The 17,056-nt window shown below is 36.6% G+C and overlaps 1 protein-coding gene across 7 annotated transcripts in view; it reads right to left on the reverse strand.

Moving 5' to 3' along the window:
* Positions 1 to 17,056, reverse strand: part of NIPBL (NIPBL cohesin loading factor) — a 152,875-nt gene that overhangs the window by 80,646 nt on the left and 55,173 nt on the right. For all 7 annotated transcript variants that reach the window (XM_037372864.1, XM_037372863.1, XM_037372859.1 and 4 more), the window contains 4 exons: positions 11,776 to 11,875; positions 10,030 to 10,181; positions 8,841 to 9,001; positions 4,787 to 4,880 (listed from right to left, as the gene is read on the reverse strand). In XM_037372864.1, the coding sequence (XP_037228761.1) occupies positions 4,787 to 4,880; positions 8,841 to 9,001; positions 10,030 to 10,181; positions 11,776 to 11,875 (507 nt within the window). The remainder of the gene's footprint in view (positions 1 to 4,786; positions 4,881 to 8,840; positions 9,002 to 10,029; positions 10,182 to 11,775; positions 11,876 to 17,056) is intronic.

Consider the following 17,056-nt stretch of genomic DNA (forward strand, 5'->3'; position numbering starts at 1 on the left):
GTGAGTTTGTTAAGAATAAATATCATCAAATCAAAATAATTTTATTCCACAAAACAGCAGGTCTTGTGGATTGAAGAGAACCGAATGCCGTATCTGGACTTTAGCATGGCTTTCTATATAGCTTCTCATAACAATTTCACTAACAAGCTGAGGAAGTATGATCTAAACAAAAACACTGTAAGTTTTCAGTATACCCTACTGCAAAACTGTTCATAAACACATAGGTGAACAAGTGCAGCTTTCCAGAGCACTGTCTTAAGAACAGTAGTTTCAAGTACTTGTCATTAATAACTTCTCATGTAACAGCATTAGAGAGTATTTTATTAATCTAAACATCACAACAGTTTTTGGTGTTAAGTCTCAGAGAGGCCCACAACTGCTTTTAAAAACAGAATCAAAAATCATAATCTTCATGACTAATTTGATTAACTTTTTGAAACAAAAGAACTTCAGCGAGAAGAAGCACACAACTTTTATTCATCTGAGAAAGAGAAATTATAACAACACAAGATGAAGATAGATAAGCTCTATGGACAGACAGCAATATGTTTAAAACAACTTGCAGTATACATCTAAGTTATCAACAAAGAGCAGCTATACTCTCGTATACAACAGCAGTATCATGCAAAGCTGTCTACAGTACTTCTCTGACTACTCATCCTTCTAAGTCTTCAAATAGAGTTGTATCTACAACGTAGGACAGTGCAACATCAAGACAAATGCAGAACAATTAGGATTCAGATAAAAACATCAAAGACAAGTGGAAGCTGAGAAACTATGATTGACTTATGTAAAGATGAAAGAAACTGTGCTGGTCAGCCTGTGGAAGATTAGATTAGTGCAAGACATGATAATGCTATTTGATATCTAAATGACCACAAAAAAAAAAAAAAAAAAAAGTATGTGAATTGTTTTTCTTGTCTATTGGAAAGAAGTCAAGAAGTGTCACTTCTAACTGCAACAAAAATGATTCAGGCTCAGCATTACGTGAAAAGCTTTCTAGCACTAAGAATCTGAACAGGTTGTATGGCAAGAGTGATGAAGCTCCATCATTACTGACATTTTAACAAAAAAAGCCCCAAGTTGGTTTTTTTTTTTTTTTTTTAATTATTGGGAGTGATACTGTTGGAAGTTATTGGGAATGATACTGATACACATTATTCAACATGAGAGCTGAATCCCATCTTCTGATGGGAAGCCCTCCAAGTCCTTTCCTGCTGTATTTTCTAAAATCACAGAATCTTCCCCTGGGAATCCTCCCTAAGTTTTGTACTAGATGCAAAGGAAATATTACTTATTTTGATTAACAGACAATTTTGACACTTGTTTCAAAGAGCTTAACTTAATTTAAAATTCAAGGTTAAAGAGACAGCATATGAGATAAAGAAGAACATACGTTTGGGAGGTTTTTAGGGACACATATTCACTGTCCACATATTCTTTCATTAGTTTTCAGGGAAAAGTCCCATCGCTTTCTTCAGAGCTTCAAACGGCTTATGAAAAACTCAGCTTTGGCTGTTCTAGCTTAGAACTGCAGTATTCAGAAGCATCCTTGTGTAAAAAGTTAAGACTTGAAGGAAGCAACAAGAATTAAAGTTTATTTTGGCCCTGTCAGAAAAAAAATCTTTGATTAAATTTCTTCCACCTTCCTTTTGAAAGACAGAGGGTAAGACAATATTTTTCTTAAAGGTTAAGTACCTTTAAGAGCACGAAAGTCTGCACTACAGATTTGAGAAGATTCCCAATTCTTCTTGCCACCCACTATACATTCAGAGACCAAGTGTAGAGGGATAACTCTTACAAATCCCTAAGAAAATAGAAGTAATCTTTCCAAATTAGTCAGAAAATAATCAAACACCCATTAACAATTTCTGCGTGGAATACAAATTATTTCTGGAAAAGAATGCAAAATTATATAGTTTCATAAGGGTTGTTGCTAGTCCATACAGATGTTTTTCCAGGAGTTTAGGAAACTATATGCAAATGATATGAACTCTTCTTTTTGCAAAGCAATGGACTAAAAATATTGAGGAATACTTTCCTTTACACAGATCATTAGAAGTTGTCTTTAAAAAAACCCCAAACTTTTCTGAGGTTCCAGAGCAGTGGGAAAGCAGAACAAATGGATAAAAGATTTTGATGAGTAACCAATCCTAGATAATGGAAACCACAGAGTATTTTATGAGATCAACAAAAGGAAAATACTCTATGTTAATTCTTCATAGAGGAATTCACATAAATGAATTTTTAAAGAAAGTACACATTAACAGATGATAGCATGAAAGCAGAACCATTACTCTGTTTGCACAGTTACAAATATAAAATTTACATAAAAAATAAGGGATAAAGACCAGCCTACAACTTCTGCATAAAACTTGAGCTACTCTGGTACCTTTACTGAAGCAGAAACGAAGCAAAGATTTCTGTAACACACAGTTTTACTCCACTGAATTAACTGAATAAGGAACCAAAATAACGAATATCACTTCTGACATCTCTCAAATATTTGCCTGACTTGCAAACAAAACTTCTTTCTCATTCAGATTCTGTCAGACAGCTACATTCAGTCTTGAAGTAACTCAAGACTGTCCAATAACATTCTCCAAGTCTCCAGAAGTCCTTGCTACTTCCATGCAAAAAATACAGAAATTCAGTCTGTACCCATGCCTTCAGTAACTGCCTCAAGTTTCTATGTTACACAAGAAAGCTGAGATATTGTAACCTCCCTCCTGAGGTGTCTCTCTGGACCGACGATGTCTAGTGCCATTCTTTTTGTCCTCCTGAACAAACAACTAAGTATTTTGCTCATTTTCTTTATCAAATTTTGTGACCTGTCCGCAAACTTTCAAGGGCTAATGAGAGTAGCAACAAAAAGCTCAGCATAGATACTTTCCGTTTGTTCACGACTGGAAAATTCCAGCACAACTTTCACTCCAAATCATAAGCCAAGAACTCACTTTCAGGGATCCCACACTTTAAGTAACACTGTAATTATCCACACCTCTTTCCATACATTTCTAAATTACGAGATTAGACGAAATAAATGTCTGGCAAGATTCTTGCAGCATCAAGAACTGGTTCTCTCAATCAGGGTTTACTAATCTCTTTAAGAAGGAGAAATGGTAGCACCAGTAGTAACAGTATTTCAGTTGTGTGCTTTATCAATGGGAAAAGTAAAGCTAACACAGGTAAATAAATCAAAAAGCTCCTCCTGCACTGTTTCAGTCCCTCTAGTGATGAAACACTACAATCTGAAGTGTACAATTAGATTGTTTTCAGAAATAATCTGAAAAGGTATCCCTTCAAAATGGGGTTCTGAGACAGCCAATTGAAACAGCAGCAACTTTAACCAAAAAATATTCAAATATTCTGGCTGAGTGGTAATCACGTATCTGAGCAGAAGTAGCTTAGATTCACAATGCTGTTAAACTGATAAGCTCAACAAACACAACCACATTCAGTTTTCGCCATTTACACAAGTCTTACAATAAGTCCTTTAACACAAGACCTCCTGAAATACTGATGCTGCTGGCATGCTGTACACGTACTTCTCACCTGCCACTTTAGCCACATTTTTTCTATCACTATTTAACACAGTAGATACCTACAGAAGATGAACCACAGAGACCATTTAGCAGTCACAGGACCATAGGATAATTAAGAAGGGACTTGAGGAGGTCTTTAGTCCATCCTCATGCTCAAAGCAGGGTGAGCAAGGCCACATTATGCAGGGCTTTACCCAGCCAGATCTCGAAAAAAAACCTCCAAGGACAGAAAATGCACAGCTTATATAGGCAACCTTTTCCAAGGCTCAAATGTTTTTCCTTAGACCTATTTAGAACCTACCATTTCAGTTTTAGCCTATTGTATGTCATCCTTCCTCCACAATACTGAAAAGACTGACTCAAGCCTTCCTGATAATCTCCTGATACACATGGGAAGGCTGTTCTAAGGTCCACCCTTGTCAAAGATACCTCTTACCCAGGCTGCACAAGGCCAACACCTTCACCTTCTCTGGAATGTCCCGCATCACCTGTTCTCCCTCTCCACCTAACCTGACCATTCAGAAAAGACCTAATTTTGTTTCACAACTAAAAAGCAGAAAGCACTTTTGCATCATCCTACTATTGCCAAATAAATACATAAGCACTGAAAAAGAAAATTAGCAATAATATGCCCAAACCCCTACCTTACTAAGTCTCAATTGTTGCTTCTTAGGGATAATATTAAAAACAGCAGAAGGTATTCCAGATCTTAGCATAAAGAATTATTTGGAGCAGTTATTTTTCTTGTTCCCTCTCAACTGACTTGACAGTTCACCCTATTCTTTCCTTTCAGACTTCCTTTATGCTACATGTATTGCATTCATTGAACTACTTTTAATTTCATGTTTTTAAAATTTCAGGTTTGCAATTAGGGACAAATGTTGCATTAAAACACTTTTGTGCTAGTTGAGAGTTCAATACTCGTAATGCTGCCTTTAAACCACTTATGTAGAGCAACTGAAACCATTCTTATAAAGAATTTAATCCTCATATTGTAAAGGATTTTAAATCCTTCTGTCCTCCATGAATTTGTGCTTTGTTTTGAAGGATGATTAGTCAATTTTTGGACCTTCAGAAACTGCTTCTGGATCAGGGCTGAAACTATTTTGTATCCAGAACGTGATACGCTCTCTAGTACTATTTGAGTACAGAAGTCAGGAGGAATAACTAAATACATCTTTTGGGTTTCTGTTCTTTAAAATTTGGAAAAAAACCATCAATAGATATGACTAGTAGACTACCTTTAAGGGTTCCATCACTTCCAGCTGGAGAGCAGACTGACTGTGGTGACCTCAAGGAAAATGATGCAGCATTCCTTATTGAGGGATCGCCATCCTACAGTGACAATGATAAAAAATTAACATTATGAACATGAACACTTCATAAAATAAAGACTGAAATTAGTGCATATACTGATAAAATGGACTGGACAAAAAAGCACACAACAAGTATTAGAAAAATACTTATTTACATAAAAATCTTCGTAATTTAGACTGCTATTAGATGACTGTATAGGCAATATTCTAAAGCACAATCAGCCCAAAGAAGAATCTATAACCAGAACATGAACACAAAAATAAATCTACGCACATGTTTTCTAGCTAAGCACATTTGGTTTATGCTAAGATTCCATTTAGAACGTTTTCGTTGCAAGCATTCATAGTAGAACTGAGAAGCAGATACATGATCTCTATATAGTATCACCTGAAAGAAACTGAGCACAAAATGTAGATTTTTTTCAAACAATTGCCATTTTTTTCACTTAACCTACACTTAAAGCTTATCTAGAATGCCATCTTACTGTCCGAGCTAAACAAATTAACACTTTGTATTTAAATCCCCCAGCATACACACACCAGGACTGAACAAAAACTCCAGCACTTGCATAGCAGCCACTGAGACAGTCTCATGTAAAACATAACTGGAGTGATTTTTAACTTGTTATTTGTCTGTCTGAACAGTTAGATAGGAAAGAACTCAATGGCAATATGAAATACTTCCCCAACATGGCAAAAAAGTTCTGTCTTCTCAGTTTTGCATGGAATAACCTGCATCAATGGAATTCATAAATTCTGAAAAACTTCATCATAATTTAATACTAATCACAAAGTAATTATGTCCATACTCTACCTTTACGAAACCCACTGTTCAAATTCTCCTTTAATGTTTAACAAGTTTTTTACTGCTATCATGGACCCCTCTGCTGGTCACAAGTATACTCATTCACTCAATGCCCTAACTAGATCTAAACTTCTATAGAACAGTACTTCCCATCTTTAGCACAGTTTTTTATAGGACACCTATAGGAATGCTTTGGGAAAGAAAAAACTAACAATCCCTATATCTATGAAAAAACAATTTCTATAATTATTACAAAACTGCAAGAAGTCATTCTTTTTTAAAGAGTGAAGTCATACAAAGGAAGTCTCCAAAGAAGTTCTAAGGTTACTTAATCTGTTTCCTAATTAAATTGGTTATTACAGTAGCTAATATTCTAAGGTGGCTCCTCTTGAGGTATCTGAATAGGGACAGCTCTTATATATAACTTTTTATTTATTCAAACCTGAATTATCTGCCTGATAAATACCTTTTATCCTTTTGACCAGTTTCAACCCACTTAAAAAAAATGTTAGAAGGCTCAACTGTAATTACAGTTTACATGTCTGTATGGAAAAAAAAAATCAGCAGCCAGTAGTAAGTTAGAAAGTCAAACGATTTCAAGGAAATAGAGCCTGCATTGACGGGCAAGTAGGCGCTCCCTCTGACAATGGCCAAACAGCAAATTTCCACGTGCATAGGCATAGATTAGACAGCGTACACATTACATGTTGTGAGGGCATAGTTGACATTGCTTAGGGAAAGGGGGGGGAAAAAAAAAAAAAAAGAAAAGAAAAAAAAAAGAGCATAACATTTATGCACTGAAGGTGCTTACAAGTCAAAGAACATAAATCCATGAGAAACCAGATTCCATCACTTTAATGATCCATGGACACTTAGAAAACAGTTCTATTTGTTGTTTTTTTTCACCTCCCACAGCACAATGCATCTGAAACTCATGCCGTGCTATTAACTACGCTTATTCTTGCAACAGTGCTTGCAAAAGTTGTTGCCTTATGCGAGGACAGCCTTGTGTGCAAGGAAATCTAATATTCAGATTCATTGCAAAAAAAAGAACTATATCTTAAACTTACATGTTTTTATTGTAAGTCAAAGTGAATTAATTTCCTGATGAGTTACTCACTTATCCACCACACTGAAATTATGGAGCTGATTTTTTTCAAACCTGACTTATCTTTAATTGGTAATAAATCTTAAAAAAAAAAACCACAACAAAACAAAAAAATTGAACAAACAGCTTAGTAACTTATTAGTATATATGTTTTATTAGGGCAGGAGTGGTCCTCTGCCTATGACTACCAAGGGAATAGGCAAAGGCAACTTCTATTGAATTAACTGAACAGACTACCTACAGGTACATATGCCATTCCTACCATAGATGACAAACTTTCAGAAGTGCTCATTTATAGTCTCCTAGTTCAGTGCTTCATCAAATGGTGATATGTAAGCACAAACTTACATTCCAGGAAAGCTCTCAAACCTACCAATCGTCACTGACTGCATGTGTAGTGAGCCTTTAAAGGTGTACCTGCTGATTTTGTAGAATCATGTATCACAAAATCACAATATCCTGTAACTATTCACATTTTTTAAAGCAATAAAAATCCTAACACTAAGAAAAAGAATAAAAAATAAAGTTTTTGAGTTTTATTATTTAATAATCCTCATTATTAACTATCTTTGCCAAAGGTCACACGGCTTTTGAAAAAGCTGCAACATTATGATTATGATGAAGCTTATTATTCATACCTAGATGCAAAACTTTAGTTCCAGTTCTTCAAACTGTTTTCTGCATCATAGCTACTGCTACTAAAATCAGCATTTAAAGGTATAATTACAAATAAAATAAATGTAACACATGCTATGTTAACAATATGCACAAAGGGACAGAAGTGCAAGTTTACAACATTTAGTACTTTCTACATTCACTATTTCTCAAATTAAACCAATCAATGAGGGTATGCTTTATGTTTTCATTGTCTGTTTTGAAAGAGTTTCATTTCTAAGTTTTGATGAACTAGGATGTGGTTGCATTGCTTGGATGACAAATTTAGATATGAATATTTTTAAATACTTTCTGTTTAAAATTATGAAATTGATTATCCTAATAATAAAGTTTTCCAAAAATACTGTCTTAACAAAACCAAAATTATCCTGATGGCCTATCTTGAACATAGTTGGGGGATATATATGTTTAATGCCAAGAACAGCTTCCTATTTTGAAGAATTAGCATTGCTGAATCAGAGACTGAGAGAAACATCTGATGACTGTATTATGGCAAGATTCCTTCACTACAACAGTAGTTTGAGATACTACTACTTAGTTAACATTCTTAATCAGCATTAATTCTTGCATTTATAAAAAGAAAGACTAATAAAACCAGTCACCAATGGTTGTTGTAAGGTTGTAAGGTGTACACTCTTGCACTCACTCTCTCTCACGCCCTGGAACAGCTCTCCCTTTAAGAGATGTTCAGATACTGTGTGTCAAACTTGTAAAGAATCCCAACAACCTTCATCCATAGGATGACATGCTCATTAAGAAGAAAACTAATCTGGTTCAAAAAAATGTGGGATAAAGTTGGGGTTTCTTCCTTTAGATTCAAGGAATCTTTCAGAAGGAATTTTACACACATGAAATAGTGTTACTAAGGGAAAACTTAAGAAACCATGACATAAAAGTACATAACAGACCAATAAGAGAAAAAGTCCATAGGAATTCTTGCCTTTGACAACACTGCTGTGTTACCCACCAGGCTATTCAAATATGTCAAGTCTAATAGTTAATTTTTCTTTCTCAGGCAAGTGGTCAATACAACTACTTAGAATCTAGTATTGTTTGCATCACCATACTGCTACAGTAATTGCAGAGACACTCTACCATTTCTTTAAAATAAACTCAAATATGAGATTATGTGAAGATTTTTTACTTTTTCTAATTTCATCAGAATGAACATTTCAAACTGTTCCAAAGGAAAAAGAGATCTAGGAAAAATTAATACGCACATATTAAACTTGTATGGTTGAGTGTACACATCTGAAATTGAAGTATATTTTCATTGGTTTTATACACCAACAATATAGTAAAAGATCTGACTTCTAAGGCAGCTAAACACATACTTGCTTTATTATACTAAATATTTGCTTTATCATAATAAACTGATTTAGATAACATACATCACTACTTAGTCTGTGCACCATCTGTAGGTAGTCTTCATTTGAGCCATGTCTAGAATTATCAGCATGATGATTAGCTGAATTTCCAGACAACTGACTTGAAACTTTATTTTCATGGAGATTCCGCATCCCAGCTGTGACAATGGGACTGGATACTGAAGCTGAAACACAAAAAATATAAATAACTATACTGATACATTCACATGTTCGTTAACTCTTAAGAAGTTCCAGAGAAAACACCATAACAGTGGATATGAGCTGGTTGCAAGAGGTCTAGAATCTGGAAAAGAATCCAACTTTTTGATTCAATTGTTTTGCCACAAATACCTTGAATAAAATCAGGTATTTCAGATTTTAATTTTCAAGAGGATTTAAAAACTAAATTCCATGTACAGATCAGCCAAGTTTTTCTCCACATCTATCCTAATTTGTCAATATCATATTTGTACTGGTTACAGAAAACTTTGTTTTCCTCTATATAATTTGTATTCACTACATTCAGCAACTTCCAAGGAATTCACGAGACACAGAACATTACATACAGAACAGCTGCGTATATCACAATGTTAAACTTTAAGAACTAATGATTTAAAAGAATCCAATGAGAATTCTACTTACCCAGAAAAAAAATATCTAGATACTTTTAACAGTGTTCATGTTGTTCAAGATTGGTTTTAGAAAAAGGAAGAACAAAGAAATCTGTTCATTCTGAAGGCCAACTTTGCTAGATACTGCATAACTTTAGCATAATTCTAGCTAACTTAGAATTAATGTAGTCCACATTACAAAGGTTTGGTAAGGCTAAATAAGCTGACAGCAAAACTCAAATTATATTGGCAAAAACAAGGTTTTTTGCTAGTACAGATACATTTTGGCCATAGCTAACAAGTCAGTCTTTGGTTTGTTTTAGTTTTTCTCTGTTGTCAAGTATATACGACAGCTATGCAAAATGGGTGTACATAGGGGAGCAATACAACACAAACATATGTTTTCTTTTCTTCTTCCCTTATATTTTTTAAAGTACATAATACAACTCTGTACAGTCAAGAAAGCAAAGCTTAAGCATATCTGCCAACTCAAAGATTTGCATTAAGCATGTGACTCCTTCCGAGAAATTAGAAAGCCATGAAACATGCACATGAAGGTAAAGCTGATATGAGATAGGAGAATAAAACAAACAAAGACCTACCTTGCTGCATCTGAGGATGTGGTGTATAACTTGGAGGATGTGAATATGGCATGTATCCTGCAGGGCTTTGAGGAGCATATGGACTAGGCACTGGACTGTTCTGTTGTGCCAAAAATCTGTTCCCAGAGCTTGTCTGTGGCGGCACAAACCGGCTAAAAATAAAATTCAAAAGAAGTTTTTAAAATTTAGAAAAGCAAATTCAGATACATTTATGATTTCTTTTGGAATATTATACATTCAGAACACTACAACTTCTTTAAGACACAAAATTCCAACACAATCACGAATCTCCCTCAAAGTAGGATTTTAAGTTATCAATACCTTCCCGACTTCAATTATTACTTGAGAGTCACAGCTTAGGTACTGCATTAGTAAAAGTAAAGAACAGAATAAAAACATTCAAAAGACCTCCACCTACGGAAAGGATGCAATGACACAAATATGGACTAAAATTAGACCTGCAATTTCTAAAAGTTAATCCTTAGAAGTCTGAGTGAAAGTGACAGCTAAGTTTTAATTAACAACTAGGTCACTAGGATTAACAAGAAGCCATCTACTCTGAACATGATTTTTCCAGTAAGATTTCAAAGAACTTCATCTAACAGAACTATGCTGCCAAGACACAGGAACGTTACAGGCAATTAGGTAGGACTTGACCCAAAGTCCACTGAATACAACTTACAATTTCACTGACTTTTATTGATTGATCCTACAGATAGGAAGCCATAAAAATAGCATATGCTTGTGACAATAATACATGCACATTATAACTTACATTCTTATATGAGCTTTTCAAAATAAACCCAGATAAATACTTCAGAAAGAAAACTGTATGCTTTTGCAACCCTCAGTTCTAGATAGCAACTCTATGAAGGTAAGCTTCCACAGAAAGAAATAGCAAAGTATTTAACACAAGGATTTTGCAAGGATTTCAAGAAGACTTTGTAATATTCACTTTAATATTCACAACTCAAAAAATGTTCTTCAATATCCCTTTTAGACATAAAAGTAAAAAGGTGGACTGTTTTTTGTGCAGATACAGAGTATTTCATTTGCCAAAACAATGATACTGAGACCTAATAACTGAAGATGAAATCTCTTAAAGCCCAAGTAACTGGGCTGAAACTACATGCAGAACTCCTTCCTTGAGTCCAGAGTACTTTATTATATTAATAAAGGCCTGGATTATAGGTGCATGCTACTTGCTAATGCTCAAAAGTTTAAAATAAAGAACCAGAAAGTTGATGATACTGCTGGAAGACTGGTCAGACTACTGGGCCTATGTTCCTCTGAGTGGCCTTTTGTGTAACTGTTACAGCAGTACCCCATCCTTGTACAAGCCTTCTTTCCCACTTTCCTGCCACATTGTTACATACTTGCTGGGACACATCAGCCTGTTCTCTCCTACTCTCCCGCCACCAGTCTCATCCTCTGCCACAGGCAGAAACAGTTGAAGGGGTGGCAGGAAGCAGGAGGACTTCTTATTCAGGAAACACAGTTTGCCAGAATTATGGGAAGGAGAGAGTGTGGAGAATTGTGAGCAATCCTTGGAATATAACGATTAATTCACTGACAGACAGATGTTTCCTGGCCAGCTGAAGAAACTCACCCTGCTGTCAGACAAATGTGAAATTTGTCTTGGCACTAATCACCTTCCACTCACATACTTCCAACAAGAACTGACTGTCACTGTAGGAAGCATTTGCAGTTCACTGCCCCTCCCACCCACTTAAAGGACAGCATTACCTGGAAGGGCTATGTGAGATAGTGGTTTGTTGATAATTGGAAGATGCAGGACTACCACGCATGGAATTCTGAGAAATATTAAACTGTGACATCATCATCCCTATTGAAAAGAAGATAGCAGCATTACTTTACACACATTTCCCTTTTAATCAATGAAGTCTCTCATTTCATAATTGTTATACACAAAGACATTATAAACTTTACAGACATTAATATCATCTACCCACAACTGTCAAAAAACATTAGAAATTATCTATTCCATGTAAGATGTCCATTTTACACCATGACCTAAAAAGTGTTCCCTAAAGCAGTGTTAATTCAGTTATAAATATTAACAGCAGTTCCTTCCTTTGCTCCTTAGAGCTTCCTAAGCAAAAACCTACTAGGAAATAGAAACATTTTATAACAGGACATACATTCTACACCCCAGGCTGGTGTGTACAGTACTCGCTGTGCTGGTAAGTAAAAGATTTGGAAATTTCACATATCAGAAGGACACAGAAAACATACCTCCCATTTTTAGAGCAAGTACAGCAAGCAATCATCTCAGGCTGAGCGCTGCAAGATATTCTTACTGGTCCCATAACGCCTTAGTGGTTCCTTTCCACCCAGGGAAAAAAGCTTTCTATTCCACCTCCACTATGCTTACAAGGACTGTTATCAAAGAAGGTGCTGAAATACTTCCGTTGCAAAGCAGAACCAATATCCCAACTGTAGGCTCCCCGCAGCCTGCAGATCCCCCTAGTCACGCATTGGGCATTCAGGAGTTATGCTCGCTGGCAAGTCACAAGTACACAAAGGTCTTTGCAACTAGTTTGAGGCATGTGGACAATGCCCTTAATAATTTGCTTGAACTTCTGGTCAGCCCTGAAGTGGTCAGGCAGTTGGACGAGGTGATCATTGTAGGTCCCTTTCAAATGGGATATTCTAGTCTATTCTAATTCATACCACTGTTAGGGAGAGTTTAAAGACATTTTTTTCTTCCTCTCTTTGACACAGGTATAAAGAATTCTGTAACAACAGCATGACACTGGAAGTTGAAGTGATGCAGAAATAAAAATTAAAAAAAAAAATCAATGAATTTTAAGTTATTTTAATGACAAAATTTAACATCTCGCAGCTAAGAGTGTCAGAATTCATGTGCACACCGCTACTTGGCAAGCCCACAGCAAGTGATCCACAATTGTGGGTAAAAGTACCTCACCAGTAAAAGTATTTTAAGCCAAAGGTTATGACAGAAGGCTGACAGAAGTCCCCAGTCCAGACTGCTGGCGAGCTGTCAATCCTTCAATTGCTATCACCGATTTCAATTACTGCAATATACACACAAGCAGAAGTAGTTTCAGAAATCCTCCCTGTCACCCTCTTTTCTCTTCCCCTCTCCCCTGCAGAGATGTGATAATCCCGCAGGAATGCAGCCGTTACTACCTCACGGTAGGTGTGAAGTGCTGCATTCCAAGTACAAGAAAACTAGCCCAGAGCAGGAGTGAAAGTCACATGTTGTGCTGAAAAAAAATAATAATAATCTGAGACCTCTACACTTCAATACAGAGGACACTGAATTTTCCCAACAGAAAGGGACTCCAACTCCAGCAAAATTTGTTTAAATGGACACTGACTGCCTTGCACAGAGCCAAGCGAGGAGGAAACTCCAGGGGTTTTGTGCTGGAGGCAGCAGCCAGCCTGCCCACTGGCCCCTCACCTCTCACTGTCACTGCCACTCTCAACACAGCAGGTACCGTATTTTAGCCAAACTACTAACCCTTAACATGCATGTAACGAAAGGTGACGAAACGTGCCCTTATGAGCGTGAACCATACAGATGAGGTTTCACTTTATGCTTCAAGGACAGACTGCACTTTTAAAACATTTTAAGAATGTATCTATTTATTTTCTCCTCCCTAAATTTTTAACACATTTTGAACCAAGATGTGGGAGTTTGGGGTTTAAAAGAACAACAGAAAATATATAAATTAATCCATTTTTAATGCCATTTGAAAAAATCCTAAAACTTATTCTGTGATGGACTACTGTTACTTCTGTATCTCTGTTGAAGGAGGGGCAGAAATGGGAGACAATCTAGGTGACTTCAAAGAAAAAAAGAAAAATACACCAACAAAAGCAAAACAAAACCTAAGAAATTACAACAAAGTGTATCCAAAGTTTAGAGACAGATAAGTATACCTGATAATGATGTAATAAGAAAGAAGTGAAAATAAGCTCCAAAGATTTAACCTAAAAAGGAGCTGAAATTAGTCTGTGGCCTTTAGCACTAAAATATCTCCTTGTACACTTTTTTAATGTTATCATACCACTAAGCAGCAGATTTATGGCTCTACTTTGCATTTCTGTACCTCAAATATTTTGAATTTATTTTAAATGAAACCTTAATTTTGAATATTGGTGTAATGGCTATACCTTTAAATTGTTGTAACCTGTGATCTGAATTTCATGTACAGGAATGACTATGGCAGCAACCACCCAGACCACTGGAGGACAAGCCTTACAAGAAGCAGTGCAAGTGCAGCAGTGACCTGATCCGAGCTGGCTTTGGTGCCGATAACCTCATTCAACACCAACCTCTCTTCTCCTGAGTGACCACCGTAAGAGATCATGTTCATGGACTAAATGAACTCAATGGACATTTTGTTGACATGTTACAGACGTTTTAACAGGGGTGGTCCATAGACTAGGGAAATGATATCTGTGTATTATATCAAAGGATGGGAAGGGTGATGGTGGTTAATGAAGTTGTATTGGACAGTGTGGCATGACGTAAATGGTATGGAATAAGGGGTGGATAATGTCCTGGATTCAGCTGGGATAAAGCTAGTTTTCTTCTTAGTAGCTAGTACAGTGCTGTGTTTTGGTTCTGATGTGAGAACAATGTTGACAGGACATTGATGTTTTCGGTTGTTGCTGGGTGATGTTTACACTCAGTCAAGGACTTTTCAGTTTCTTGGGCCCTGCCAGCAAGAAGGCTGGAAGGACAAGAAGAAATTGGGAGGGGACACAGCCGTGACCCAAACTAGCCAAAGGGATATTCCATGCCATAGGATGTCATGCTGAGTATATAAACTGGGGGAAGAAGAAGGAAGAGGGGGACATTTGGCGTTATGGCGTTTGTCTTCCCGAGTCCGTTACATGTGATGGAGCCCTGCTTTCCTGGAGGCGGCTCAACACCTGCCTGCCCATGGGAAGTAGCGAATTAATTCCTTGTTTTGCTTTGCTTTTGTGTGCAGCTTTTGCTTTACCCATTAAATTGTTTTCGTCTCAACCCTTGAGTTTTACACTCCTTTCCTATTCTCCTCCCCATCCCTCTGGGTGAGGGGGAGTGAGTGAGCGGCTGCGTGGTGCTTGGTTGCCGGCCGGGGTTAAACCGTGACAGTGGGTAACACTGAGGTTTAAGAAAACATCATCCTAGTAAAATTACAAGAATGAGTTTCTTTAACACATACTCCTATTTCTTCAGTATAACTTTTTGGTATGAAAAAAAAGTGATACACATAAATCCATTTTAGCACTCCTACTGAATGCCAAAGAATGCACCGCATAAAAACGCAGCTCAAGGTCACAGAACAACTCTCTTTACAATTCAAATGTATTACAGCATCATGTGTGCTTTAGCTAAGACTGCTCAACAGTAGATGATTTTTCTGTTAAATACACAATCTTGTTGAAAGTGTATGCCTGCCAAAGTTTTCCCTTCTACAGGCACATGTGCACTTGAATTCTTGTATAAATGAAAAAAATTATCCAGGTAACTGATGTGTATGGAAAGATGCATAAGATTTCAATCCCCCAAAATTCAGAAGTTCTGGTAAGTAGCTTGAAGTGCGTCCTTTCTGACCCCTAAGCAATGCTATGAATACTAACCTATCGCAATAGACTATTTTAGCTGTTCTTCCAACACATATCTCCTGAAAGACAAAGCCAAAGTGTTGACAGGGAAAAGAGAAAAAATTATAAAAACTAAACTAAGTAACATGTTAATTTGAATTTAATAATTATGAAGAAATCCACTCATACACTGTAACATGCAAGACAGATGTACTTCCAAGATGGCACCCAGAACTTCCTATGTTACCTGATGAAAAAGGTCTAAAATAAACATTTTGCCCTTGTACAAAGTTAGGCCTTATTCTGCACAGTGATGTGACTCCGTCTGTTCAGACAATCTGGTAATAGAAAACAGTCCAAAAATTAACTAAAATGCTAACTAAAACAAACAAACAACTAATTTGTATGAAGACTGTTTCAACAGTGGAATTGTTATCAAAAGATAGGATATAGGAGTTTGAACACTGCTGCTATGTTACCTGAAACGGAATATGCTGGGGGTGGAGGTGCCTGTTCAGGACACAAAGTGAAAAGTGTCCACATAATACATTCTTCTTGCACCGTTTGTTCATCATAACTAAAAACAATTCTTGCTCTAAACTTGCTGTTGACCTACAGATCAATATGAACTTGGGAAAAAACATCAGTGCAGAATTCTGCTCGTGCTTCACCTTATATTCACAAGATTTCAAAACAGTATTTCACTTTCTGAAGATGTGTTTATTTCCTGACAAACTGTACTGAACCCAGAAATTTATTCTGTGTTTAAGGTACTTCTTTAGCCAGGTGAAGTTCCTGTTCTTCATCAGAAATAAAGTCTAAGAGAAATTAATTTGAGTTCACTTTACACATAACTAATGCTGGAACTGGCAGTCAGGGGATCATGGTACACAGACCCAACTCAGGCTGAGTAAACAGACAGGGGGTCCTCCTGCTGCCTTTGCTCTTTCTATTATAAACACAGTACCCACTGCTGACTTCACTGCATGCTAGACTCAACTGAAGGTGGAAAGACAATATCCAGAAGGAAGACAGTAAGGAAAGCAGAAGAGATTAATTTGAAATACTAGAAAAGAGCCTAAATTTCATTCTTCCAACTGGCAAAATGTCTTACGTCTCTACCAAACCCCCAATTGTTTTACAAACCATGACTCTGCAGAGACTACAGTATCTGTTCAGCAAGCAGAAGAAACCCCAACTTTTGCTGCCCCAACACATCAGTACAGCCTCCTCTGGCCTTGGAGATCTGAATGGGACATAGTAACATCTAATAAGGTTACCAAAATTTGCCAACATCTAGCTTAAAGATCCACCTATATCCAGATAAGAGAGTGGCCTTTTTCCATTGAAAATAAAGTCATACTTCATCTAGCTTTTCAAAACATTCATTCCAGGGCCTTTTTCCTCTGAAAATATTTCATGTACAGCTATGCTTTTCCCC

Source organism: Falco rusticolus, chromosome Z, assembly GCF_015220075.1.
Source record: "Falco rusticolus isolate bFalRus1 chromosome Z, bFalRus1.pri, whole genome shotgun sequence".
NCBI lineage: Eukaryota > Metazoa > Chordata > Aves > Falconiformes > Falconidae > Falco > Falco rusticolus.